The 11,839-nt window shown below is 38.7% G+C and overlaps 1 protein-coding gene and 1 long non-coding RNA gene across 2 annotated transcripts; one reads left to right on the top strand and one right to left on the bottom strand.

Annotated features, from left to right (window-relative positions):
• Positions 1-351: 351 nt before the first annotated feature.
• Positions 352-4,058, bottom strand: LOC127778017 (receptor kinase-like protein Xa21). Its single transcript, XM_052304655.1, has 2 exons — positions 1,076-4,058; positions 352-962 (listed from the first exon to the last, which is right to left on the bottom strand). Exons 1-2 carry the CDS (start codon positions 4,056-4,058, stop codon positions 610-612), a joined length of 3,336 nt encoding a protein of 1,111 aa, XP_052160615.1. The 3' UTR covers positions 352-609.
• A 5,933-nt stretch (positions 4,059-9,991) lies between these two features.
• On the top strand, positions 9,992-11,537 carry LOC127777889 (uncharacterized). The gene is made up of 2 exons (XR_008018384.1): positions 9,992-10,364; positions 11,009-11,537. It is a non-coding gene; the product is annotated as an uncharacterized LOC127777889 (long non-coding RNA).
• The last annotated feature ends 302 nt before the right edge of the window (positions 11,538-11,839 follow it).

Genomic DNA, 11,839 nt, shown 5'->3' with positions numbered 1-11,839 from the left:
TAGATCGTGTCGAGGGCTACAAGTTTGATATAAAGTTTGTCTTCATTAGAGTTCACATGAAAAAGTTATGAATTATTTTTAAATATAAAGTCTTTAGACCGTCCTATTTGACCTAGATAATATTCAAATCCAAGTCTAGATACCGGGGTGACACAACTAAGCAAGTTGGAGGACATAAACGAGTGATATACAAGTTTAGGGACCGGGATGACACAGTCGAACAAGTTTGAGGACCTGAACGGTCGATTTGCGAGTTTAGGGACCGAGATGACACAGCGGTACAAGTTTAGGGACCGGTGATGGATTTTACTCAAAGAAAAAATGAGACGACATGCTAATGCCCAAATAAATGCTAGTACTTTCTGCAAATGTCACTAACCAAACTGGACTAAAGAAAATGGGGGAAAAACATAAGGTTGCTACATTGGTATTCTTCTTTAGTTCTTTACATCCACCTCTGTTGCTAGCTATAATCCTGGCAATTCTCTTCTTCTGGTATATCCGTCCTTCTCGGTTGTGCTCGCTCGCTGAGTCACATTTCCTTTTGTGCTCATAGCCGACTGTAGTGGACTGGAGCTCGTGCCAGCAATGCAAATGTTTCTCTTCTCTTTATTCATCATCTATCTTTGATAATGCATCCTTGATTCTAAGGATCTCGGTACAAACTTGTCCCATTTCGCATCGGTCTTTGGGTGAAGTCATGGAGCAAGAAAGTCCTATTCTGACCAACGGAATAACGCAACTCTGCAGCACCTCAGTTGCATCGATCTCATCTTGTAGCATGGTGGGATCAAGAACCTTGAATGTATCTTTGGGAAAGTTACTAGAGACAAGATCACGCAGGCTTGTACCGTCATTGAATATTTCATCTGTCGGACTAATACTTGTGACCATTTCTAGAAGAAGCACTCCAAAACTATAGATGTCACCCTTTGTTGATCTCTCTTCGCTCATGCCATACTCTGCAGTTAAATTAAAAATAATTATAAAATTAGAGAATAGGCACAGCAAATTGTTTGCATGGGTCTAAGAAAAACAAAAAAAGAACAACTTTATTTTAAAAAAGCTATCTCACCTGGTGGGATGTATCCGATGGATCCTTTTAGGTAATACAAACTTGTTAAACTATCTTGATCTGAATTTGATCTGGTGCATAGAAATCTTGCTAGACCGAAATCACTGACATATGCAACCATGTCAAGGCCCAAAAGAATGTTGCTTGGCTTCAGGTCGCAATGTACTAATGGAGTTGCACAACTGTTGTGAAGATAATCCAGAGCAAATGCTATGTCTAAAGCTATATTGATCCTCTGGCTTAACGTCAGAAAATTTCTTTGACTATGCTCATGTTCCTTTGGATGTAACCACATTTGAAGGTTCCCGTTTTGGATGTATTCAAATACCAAGGCCCTAAATTCTGCCCCTGTAGAATCCACTGAAGAGCACACAGTGATGACTTTGACAAGATTTCTATGGCGGACATTTTTTAGGGCTTCACACTCTGCAGCAAAGCTCCTATGTGCTCCATATGTGCTAAGGTTAAAAATCTTGATGGCTACTTGATCTTGTCGGAATTCCAGATTGCCCTTGTAAACCGTTCCAAATGATCCTGATCCAATCAAATTAGCGGAGGAAAACCCATTTGTGGCCTTCACAATGTCTTGATATGTAATCTTCTCCATGTCCCCATTGAATAGTCGCAAGTGCGGCTCTTGTTGCATTGACTTCCTCGAATTTTGTGGCACTCTCTTCCTTGAGCGAATCATTAGAAAACACAAAATGGCGATAACAACAACAACAACTGGTGTAACTATTTTGAAAGCTAGAACCAATGACTTGTGCACCCTTCCCCTGTCCACCAATGCAGAACAAAAAGGTATACCTTTCAATGGTGCCCTTGCACATAAACGATCATTTCCTTCAATTGAGATCACACTAGTGTCCAGAAAAACACCAAAACTTGGAAGTGGTCCATAAAAATTGTTGAAGGATAAATTAAGATTAATTAGAGACTTGAAGGACGCAAGGAACTCTGGGATTTTTCCAGACAACTTGTTATGAGAAATATCTAATTTATTGATGCTTTGCAATTTTGCAAAAGATTCTGGAATTATTCCTTCAAGGAAATTACTTTGCAGCTCAAGAGATTCAAGGATCACACACTGACCAAGAGCGGATGGGATGTTACCAGACAACCTATTGTTTGAGATGCTAAGTTTGTTAAGATTAATAAGATTGCCAACTTCTTGTGGTATTCCTCCAGACAAGTAATTGCGTGACAAATCCAAATGTTCAGAAAGAGAAAAGATTTTGAAGATATGAACTGGTATAGTCCCATGAAGTGAATTGTGAGCAAGGTTGAGTGTTTTGAGTTGAGCGCAGTGATGTATACTCTCAGGTATGCTTCCACTCAAGTTATTTCCATCAAGATTCAGTTCATTCAGCTGAACAAGGTTACCTATAGTACCAGGGATTTGCCCAGACAGTCTGTTTTGTGCAAAGGACAGGAAGACGAGGTTGTGTAAATATCCAATTGTTGGTGGTATATTACCAGTTAAATAATTGTAATCCATGTACAACATATTCAAACTCTTAAGGTTGCCGATCCCTGGTGGTATAAGCCCGGAAATATGGTTATTTCTTAGCCACAAGTACTCAAGACTACTCGAAAGGTTACCAATCGAACTTGGTAGGTTCCCTTGAAGATTATTCCCATCCAGCATCAGTTCAGTCAATCTGGAGCAATTTGAGAGTGATGAGACAAAGCTCCAGTCATTTGCTTCTAGCATGTTGTATGCCATGTCAAGTTTGGTCAGATTCTGCAATGATCCAAATAATGGAATGGGCCCACATAAGCTATTATTTGCAAGGGAAAGCTTCTGCAGGTGGGATGCATTAAGAAGTGAAACCGGGATTGAGCCACTGAATTTGTTATTTAGGAGGATTAATTCCTGAATATTTGGGAGCATGTGGCCAATTTTTGAGGGTAATCTTCCAGTGAGAGAGTTGTTTGCCATTCCAAGATATGCCAGTGATGATATATTGAAGATAGATGGTGGAACTGGCCCAGATAAGTTGTTTAAATTAACTGCCAGTGTCTGTAATGTTGGAACATGATCAAAGATATCTGGGATGGTTCCAACTAAATTGTTCGCTATGAGACTAAGATAAATTAGGGAGGAAAGATTTCCTAGTGATGAAGGTATTGTTCCTGTGAAGTGATTGTCTTCTAAATCGAGATATTTCATTTGCAGAGATATGGCAGTAATAGGTGGTATAGAACCAAGAAAGCTATTATGTTTGAGGTCAAGATCAATAAGTGATGAACAGTTAAAGAGAGCCACTGGGAGTTGTCCACTAAGGGCATTGTTCATGAGCACAAGAACCTGCAACGATTTACTGCTTGCCAATGATTCTGGGATTTCTCCTGTGAGTGCATTCCTCCCAAGATCGACATATGTCAGCGAAAGGTTGCTTCCCAGTGATGGCGGTATGTAACCAGAAAGCTTGTTGCTAGCGAGTTCAAGTGTTTGTAGCTCAGTAAGATCCCCAAAAGCAGAAGGTATTCTCCCTTGGAGTTTGTTGTTGCTAAGGTCAATCTCTTGAAGCTTGGAACATGAAGTGAGTTCAGATGGGATGTTACCTTCTAAAGAGTTCATGCTGATGTCGAGGATGCTGAGTTTACTTAGGAAGCCGATCTCGGATGGTATGCTGCCACGAAAACTATTATTTGACAGTTGGAGCCTTGTAAGATCGGTGAGGTTGGCAATACAGGGTGATATGCAGCCTGTGATTCCTTCTGATGAGAGATCAAGCACAATGACTCGGCGTGGAGATTGTATACTGCAAGTGATCCCATGCCAGCTGCAGAATTCCATGGATGCATTGCTCCATGAGGCTAAAACTTCAGCTGAACCTGTGATTTGGGACTTGAAGCAAAGGAGAGCTTGTCGATCATTTTCGGTTTCGTTACTGATTACTAATGGTAGGAAGCAAAAGAATTTCAAGATGTAAAGAAGCCGGAGAAAGCCAGGAGAGGAGAAACCCAAGGAGGACATTGTTACTGCTGGTTATAGATATGTAAGTTTGCAACTGAATGCAATGCGAGCTTTTGCGAGATCCATGCATGGTTGCACGCTTTTATGCGCGATTAAGCTTCGTTAATGTTCATTTGGTCTAACACTAACCTTGTCTACTCTGCTTATTATTGGGAGTTAGTTGTAGTTTTATTGTATAGTAAGACGTTGGAAGACCTGTTTGGAATGTGCCCAACAATAATATATACCACTGGAACTTGGCCTGGACCATCTGGTTTATTTGCAAATAAAATAGTTGGCATTTGTTAGTTTTTAATGTTCCATGGCATTATAGTTACTTGCATAGTTATAAAAAAAAATATGTTAATCAGAGGAAGGATCGATTATTTTGGCTAAAGAATTTATTAGGTTGACAAACGAAGCTAAAATGGCTGACAAATAGTAAGACATCAGAAACTAGTATTACACAAAGGCTTATATTCTAACAATTTGTAACAATGATCCTAATGTAATGTTTAAAACAAACCGTTAGAAACATTTTGTCAACGATTTAATTAGTGGGGCTAATTCTAGTATTAAGTACCTTTTTATGCATCGTTAGTTAATAATATTACAAAAATACGGTATCTCACCATAGTTCTACAAAGAAAAATAATTGGAGAAAAACATGGTTGGATTTTTTTTTTACTCTATACTGATCGTAGTGGAGAACTCGGAGAAAAACTTGCTTTTGTAGCATTTGAAGGGCTTTTAGAGGCGAGCTGTTTTAGGATGATTTTTAATGGTTGTAGAATTAAGTACAACTAGGTGATACCCTGCGCTGCTACGGATATAGTTGAGAAATTTTAAGCAGGCAACAGTACCATAGGCATTTGAGCATAAAGGATAAGATTGATTTCTAGTTAAAAAGAGCACATTCCAATTTGCATAGCTGACCAAGAATGTGCATGCAGTGCCATTCAGCTAACCTTTTCTTTTGTTTTTTTGTTTGTTTGAGGGTCATTCAGCTAGCCTTTTCTTTTTCTTTTTTTTTTTAGGGTCATTCAGCTAACCTTTGCTCAAGGAAGATGGAACAACCCGACTGCTCGTATAGTGGCGTTGGAGGGGGTTCCACATGGTATGACGCCTGTTAATTAGGGGATTGCTAGTGGAGAAGGTCGAAGGGCACCGCTTCCTGGCTTTCATGCGATGATGAGATTTTTAACGGGCCAAGTCAATTAAAAGGGCCAGAGCAAGTAGTTGTAAGTGTGAGGACAGATACCGTTGATCTAGAGACATGCTCAAGAATCCAACGGCTGACAATAATCGTTGACGTGGCGTAATGTGGTGCAAGCTTTATAGCAATAATTATTGTAGTGGGTACTAATTATATAGGAAGAAGGGATTAATATAGAGTTTTCATATTGTCCAATCTAATGGATCATATCAAATTGTACGGAAACCTCAACTACTAATACCAGAATATTATAACGAGATATAACCTCTTGGAGGATTTCCTTTTTAAGTTTATATCTCATTTCCTGTATTTTTTTTCTGTAGGCTAATCAAATGGTTATTCCTATTTTCTTCTATGTTTTGCATATATATTCTTCCTAAGATCATATTTTTGCTACTCTTGTGTTTTACCGTTCATGTGTTTCTAGTTTTCACCAGGGTGAGCCACGAGAAAATTTGATCTGCTTCATCAGTGGCCTGAAGCAAACATGCATATTCCAACACTTGAAGTGATCACATATGTTATGAGAGCTACTCCCTCCGTCCATAAATATAAACACCTCTAATGTTTGGAATTTGTTCATTACTAGTCCCTCCATCACATAATATAAGACCTGGTCAAACTTAGTCCACAATCTTCAAAATTAATCTTTAACTTATAATTTCTCACATACTATAAGATTTATTGTAACAAAATTATAACTATTTAAATGTCGATCCAATGATATTAATTTTAGCAAATAAAATTTAACTTATATAATAATAATTGTTGGTCAAATATTTTTAAAGTTGAATTTTGGAATATGTGCATGTCTTATATTATGGGATAGAGTGAGTAATATACTATAAGCACATTTAAAGTACTCTTTCCCACCTAACCACTATAGATTTAACATTCACCCAATCTTACCCCCTAACCACTCCTCGTTTAATGAGTGAAATTATATTATTTTTCTTTCATTTTCAATCTCTCATAAAGAAAACTTAGAAGTGATTATATTTGTTGACACAGGGAGTAGTTTCCAACTAATTTTAGTGCTTGTATCAAAATTACTTATTTTCTCATATATGATATGTTTTTGAGTCGGAGGCACTGCTACAAAAACGATTTTTCTGTGTGGCCGAAAAGGGTTTACGCGTGTGAATCTCCCGCCCGTCTGCACCCAAGTGTCTACAAAAATCCGATTTTTTCATGCGTTTGACGCACCCGCACATGAAAAATCTAATTTTCGCACGTGGGTGGCTTATGTCGTCCACACGGAAACCCCCCCCCCCAAAATAAATAAATAAATAAATAAAATCCAAACCATAACCCTAGCCGCCGCCCTCCTCATGGTCGCCGCCGCCGTCATCATCGTTGGTGTCGCTGTCTTCCGCCGCGACTGGCTGCCGCGGCCGGTTCCCGTGCCAACCACCGCTCCCGGTTGCGTCGCTGTCGCCCACCGTCGGATCTGAGCGAGAGAGGGGCGCCGTCACTGGGGAGCACGCGTGAGGCTACGCTGCCACCACCCGTCGGCGCCGTTGCTCCCGGCTGCCGCCTGCACGTGAGGCCGCGCTGCTGCCACCTGCCGCCACTCCCGTCCGCCGCGGGGGAGCGCGAGGCTACACTACTGCCGTCTGCCGTCGCCGGCCGCCCCACGCCCATTGCCCACTGTGCCCGCCGCCGCCTATGAGAGACGAGAGACGAGAGAGATATATAGAAGAAATGAGGATAAGGATGGGTAGGTGGAGAGGATAAGATAGAAATTTTTGAAGTGGTTGAGAGGGAAAAATGCTGAGGAGGGAGCGCATTTTCACGTGCGGTCTTTTAAGAGGTCCGCCTGCAAAAATAAGCTTGTTTTTGCGTGCGGACTCTTAAAGAGCCTAAATGCGAAAATCGATTTTTACGTGCGTTCCTCTTAAGAGTCCACACGCAAAAAATGAGATAACTATTTTTTCAGACGTGGTTAGTTATGGAATGTCTGAAATCTAACGAGGGGCTCGTATAGGAAAATCGTTTCTGTGGTAGTGAGTGAAGTAGTAGGCGATTACTCAGTCCAACCTAATTTAATAGCTATTGGTGTATGCATCAAACTCATCCACCAAATAAAAAAAACACATTGTCCTGAGCTTGATATGACAATCTAACCAAGAAATTTGGCAGGATTTGTATGCCAGACGAGGACAGAATTTTAATTAACCAATCGAGACGACCGAAGAGGACCCCGTGGGATACTAAAATGTGAACACATCTTAATTTGTGGCATTTTCGAATACCTAACGTTGGCAACCTTTTGACTTGGAGACTTGGAGTCAAAGTAGAGTCAAAACAAATGAACAAGGTGAATTGACGGAACAGAACCTCTGTTAGGCAATAAATTTTGGTACCATTTACTCATTTGTTAGTCACCTGAAACAGGAGTTTCTTGCCAAAAAAATGCAAACTTATAACGATGCTTGTATATGGAGGCCGTTCTCTCGCACAAATACAGGAATGATACAGTGCTTTAAAGGTTACTAGAGGTATTTTCATACGAAATACATACTCTTGAGCTCGGTGTATCGTTGAATATGGAATAAACTCGATAAGTAGTACCATACAGATTTCTGAAATTCCTTTACGTAACTAGTAAATTCTTGTTTGCTATGTTGTTTGCTCGACACTTTTCAATTTTTTTTTCTTTCTTTTCCACGTAAAGATAGTAGTTGCCTTAGGGCAGTCCCAACCCTCCATTTAGGATGGTGTCTATGGCATTAACTATATTGTCATGTAGGACTTTTAACTTATGTGACACTATATTAATTAAGAGAGAGAGTGAAGAGAGAAAAAAACTGGGTCTCATGCAAGATACAGTTTCAACACGAGAACATATGCACTAGACACTATCAAGTTTTGCATTGGGAGAGAATAGTGTCTTCATAATACATGAAGAATAAATATGATTGGTAGAGAAAAGAGATGATGTATTTATTAATGGTCCACTTTAAGAAACCATGGGTTATAGAGTGTAGAGCCCTGTTTGGAAGATTAGCTCAGGGCTAATTTTGAGAGCTAATGTTTAGTCATGAATCGGTAGACTGAACATTAGCCTAGGGTGGCATGTTTGAATCCATAGGCTAATTCAAGGCTAAAAGGTGGAGAGAGAGTAGAAAGAGAGGGGAGAGAAGGAGAGAGATAGCTGCTTTTTGATGATCCCCACACAAAATTAGCCCCATTAGTACCCCTTGGAGGGGCTAATGTTTTGAGGGGGGCTAATTCATACTCCCTCCATTCCAAAATATAAGGCACAACCACTCTTAACCTAAAGACCAAGAAATAATTATTATCATCTTGTAGTTTGGATCATCCTAATAAATACTAATGCATGCATCCAATAGAATTAGATAACATGAGAGTGGAGAATTTTAAAAAGTAATAATTTAATGAAGAAGATGTCATAGTTAATTGCATCCTTGCATGTATGTCTTATATTATGGAACATCTAAGAAAAGTAGTTGTGTCTTATATTATGGAACGGAGGGAGTATTAGTTTAAAATTAGCCCACCTGTTTGGATTTTTGAGAGCTAATTTGAGACTAAAAGGTGAGAGGGTATCGGCATAGTCACGAGGGACTGGGAGGGGAGGGTGGTTTTTGCCTCCTGCAAAACTCTGAATATCTGTAACAGTGCACTAGAAGTAGAGTTGGCTGCGTGCAGAGAAGGTATCACCTTGGCGCTTCAGTGGACTCTGCTCCCAGTCTAGATAGAATCGGATTGCTTGGTAGCTTTGCAAATGATACAAGCTAAAGAAAATGAGTGCTCGGAGTTAGCCTTTGTTATTAGAAGATTAAGGATCTTCTCGCTGGAAGCCGGGACTGTTTGCTCAGGAAGATTCACAGAAGCCAAAATTTATTTAGTCATATCCTAGCTAATAAAAGTCGCTGTGAAAAGTTTTCGGGATTGTGGTGTGAGAATGACTGCACCTTTATCTCAAAGCTTGTAATTGACGATATTATTCCTGAGTAATATTCCCTTTTTTCCTGTAAAAAAAAAGAAAAGAAAACCTAAGGTGGCAAGATAATTAATGAGGAGAGAGCGAAAAAGATGAAACCATCTCATACAAAAGAGAGGTGATTGGATGAGAATTTATTTTAAAGAAATCACCCATTTAGCATATGCTTTCTACACATAGTATCTATATACTCCCTCCATTTCAAAATGTTTGATACCGTTGACTTTTCATTACGTGTTTAACCATTCGTTTTATAATTATTTATTCTTTTCATATTATTTGATTCATTGTTAAATATATTTTCATATATACATATAGTTTTACATATTTCACTTTAATAAGACGAACGGTCAAACATGTGCTAAAAAATCAACGGTGTCAAATATTTTGAAATGGAGGGAGTAGCATGCAAGTATGAAAACTACTCCATCCGTCCTTGGTCGAACGGGATACATCCTAATACTACGAATCTAAATGTTTAGATTCGTAGTACTAAAATGTTTCATCCAATTAAAATATCTTATATTTTAGGATTGATGAAGTACTTGATACTACTACTTTTTAAGTTGGGGTTGCCGATACTACTATTCTTAATTATACTCTGCGCGTATGCTATATTGACCCCGACAACAGCGAGTCATAAACTACATAAACCCACCAACTACTGTGACGAATCACCGGTAAGACAACTCCGTCCCACCGCGGAGCACAAACCACATAAATACCATCGGAAGTCGGGACGATGGAAAGCACACTTCAGCACAGAGCCGAGGCATATCCACCGATCACTCCTCAGTGATTGATCAGTAGCGTGTCCTGTGGTTGTACTCCAGTACTACTACTTCTCGATCGAGTGCTCAGCTTAATTAATTAAAGAGCGCCGCAGGAATGATGCGATTTTTCACGACGGCGCCGTCCGCCGCGTCGCGGTGCTTCGCGCGGCGCTGGCTGCCGTCGCAGTCGTCCCGATGTATGGTGGGTCTCGTAAACTCTACTCTCGTACATCGACAAAGCAAAGGCGCCGCAGATCCGGAGAAAGTAGCACATCTGGACTCGACGGAGCATGTCGTTAACAATCCAACACCACGACACGGCCACAAGACCGGTGCCGACAAGGCCGCGGAGGCTGCAGATCCAAAGAGTGAGTGATACGATTTACTTCCTCCTTTTTATTTATACTGTCTCCATCCATAAAAGTTACACCTATTTCACATTTGAGTTTTTCTAAATAAGTTGTTTCTATTTGTAGTCTTTATGCATTCAAGACTTAAATATAGAGGTAAATTAAATGTTTTGTTAGAATCCAAGAAGTCATCTAAATACTCATTGGTTGCATGCTTGCATTCACTCGTTGTTTTTTAATATCCAAAGTGATTTAATTTCTCTTTGGTCTTGGTATCAAAAGTAATATGTGTAACTTTTGTGGATGAAGGAAGTATCATATAAGTCGACTCAAAACTTTTAAAAATTGTTTGAGTTATTTTATAGAAAAATATAGTAACAACTTATAGCACTAAATTAGTTTTAATATTGTATCTAACGTTGAACATAACATTGAATATAGATTTCTTTTGTGTTGAAAAATATTGCTATATATATATAATTTTATAAATTTAGTTAAATCTAAAATAGTTTGATAACGATAATATGAAACGGAAGTAGTACATTTGTAACAGTACATAAGATGCTAATACAATTATAGGATTATTTTACCAAGGCAATGTATATATACAGTTCTTTATTTTGTTAACAGAGGTTTGCTAACTGTGTACCACCGTACCACAGGCATGAAGAAGCAAGCCACCTCTGGGCAGCAGCGGGACGAAATGTAAGACGTCCGTCCACTACAAGGTTGTGTGGACAGGAGCCTACATGTTCTCGGCTTCTCCCATGGTGTCTACCGTTCTACGTTTTGCTCGAAAAATAATTTAAATGCAGTTCTTATGGAATATATATTGGAATGGATGAATCAACCATGTATCAAGCGAATGTAATAAACCATGTATGATGTGTTATAAAATGTACCCTCCCATCTATATATAAAGTTTAGATATTTACATATACACAGTTTCTATACGTAAACTTTATATACATGGTGTACGTACGTATAAAAAACTTTGCATACCATGTGTATAAAGTTTATGTATAAAAATATTGTATATCACTACAACAAATATATCTTGTAGAGACATTTTCTCAATACTATAGAGACATTTTTAAAATACCTTTACAGTGTTAGAGATATTTTGAAGAGTGTCTCATAATTAAGTGCCTTTTGGTAAATTATCTCTACGAACTCAGAGATATTTTATAAGATGTCTCTATGCAAATAGATGCACGTTGCGGCAACTATAGCAAATCAATACGAAAAAAAAACAAAAAATTTATTCCTTACCAATCCTTGAACTCAAGACCTCATGAGTTCACTATTTTAACCTTCAATGCACTAACCATCTCAACCTCATAATTACACATATATATATATGATTTGTGTTAATTATATCTAGTTACTTTATATATATTAATATTTGGAAAAATACCTTTACATTGTTTTAAATGCCTTAAGAAAATGCCTTTACATATGAGACAAATTTTAAAGTGCCGAAAAAATGTCTC

This window comes from Oryza glaberrima, chromosome 6 (genome assembly GCF_000147395.1).
Source record: "Oryza glaberrima chromosome 6, OglaRS2, whole genome shotgun sequence".
NCBI lineage: Eukaryota > Viridiplantae > Streptophyta > Magnoliopsida > Poales > Poaceae > Oryza > Oryza glaberrima.
The sequence above is the reverse complement of the archived record's forward strand: the minus strand, read 5'-3'. Positions and strand labels throughout refer to the sequence as shown.

Coding starts and splice junctions, on each gene's coding strand:
- LOC127778017 (XM_052304655.1), bottom strand. CDS start 4,058: ATGTCCTCCTTGGGTTTCTCCTCTCCTGGCTTTCTCCGGCTTCTTTAC. Junction 963..1,075: donor CATCGGATACATCCCACCAG/GTGAGATAGCTT, acceptor ATTTAACTGCAG/AGTATGGCATGAGCGAAGAG.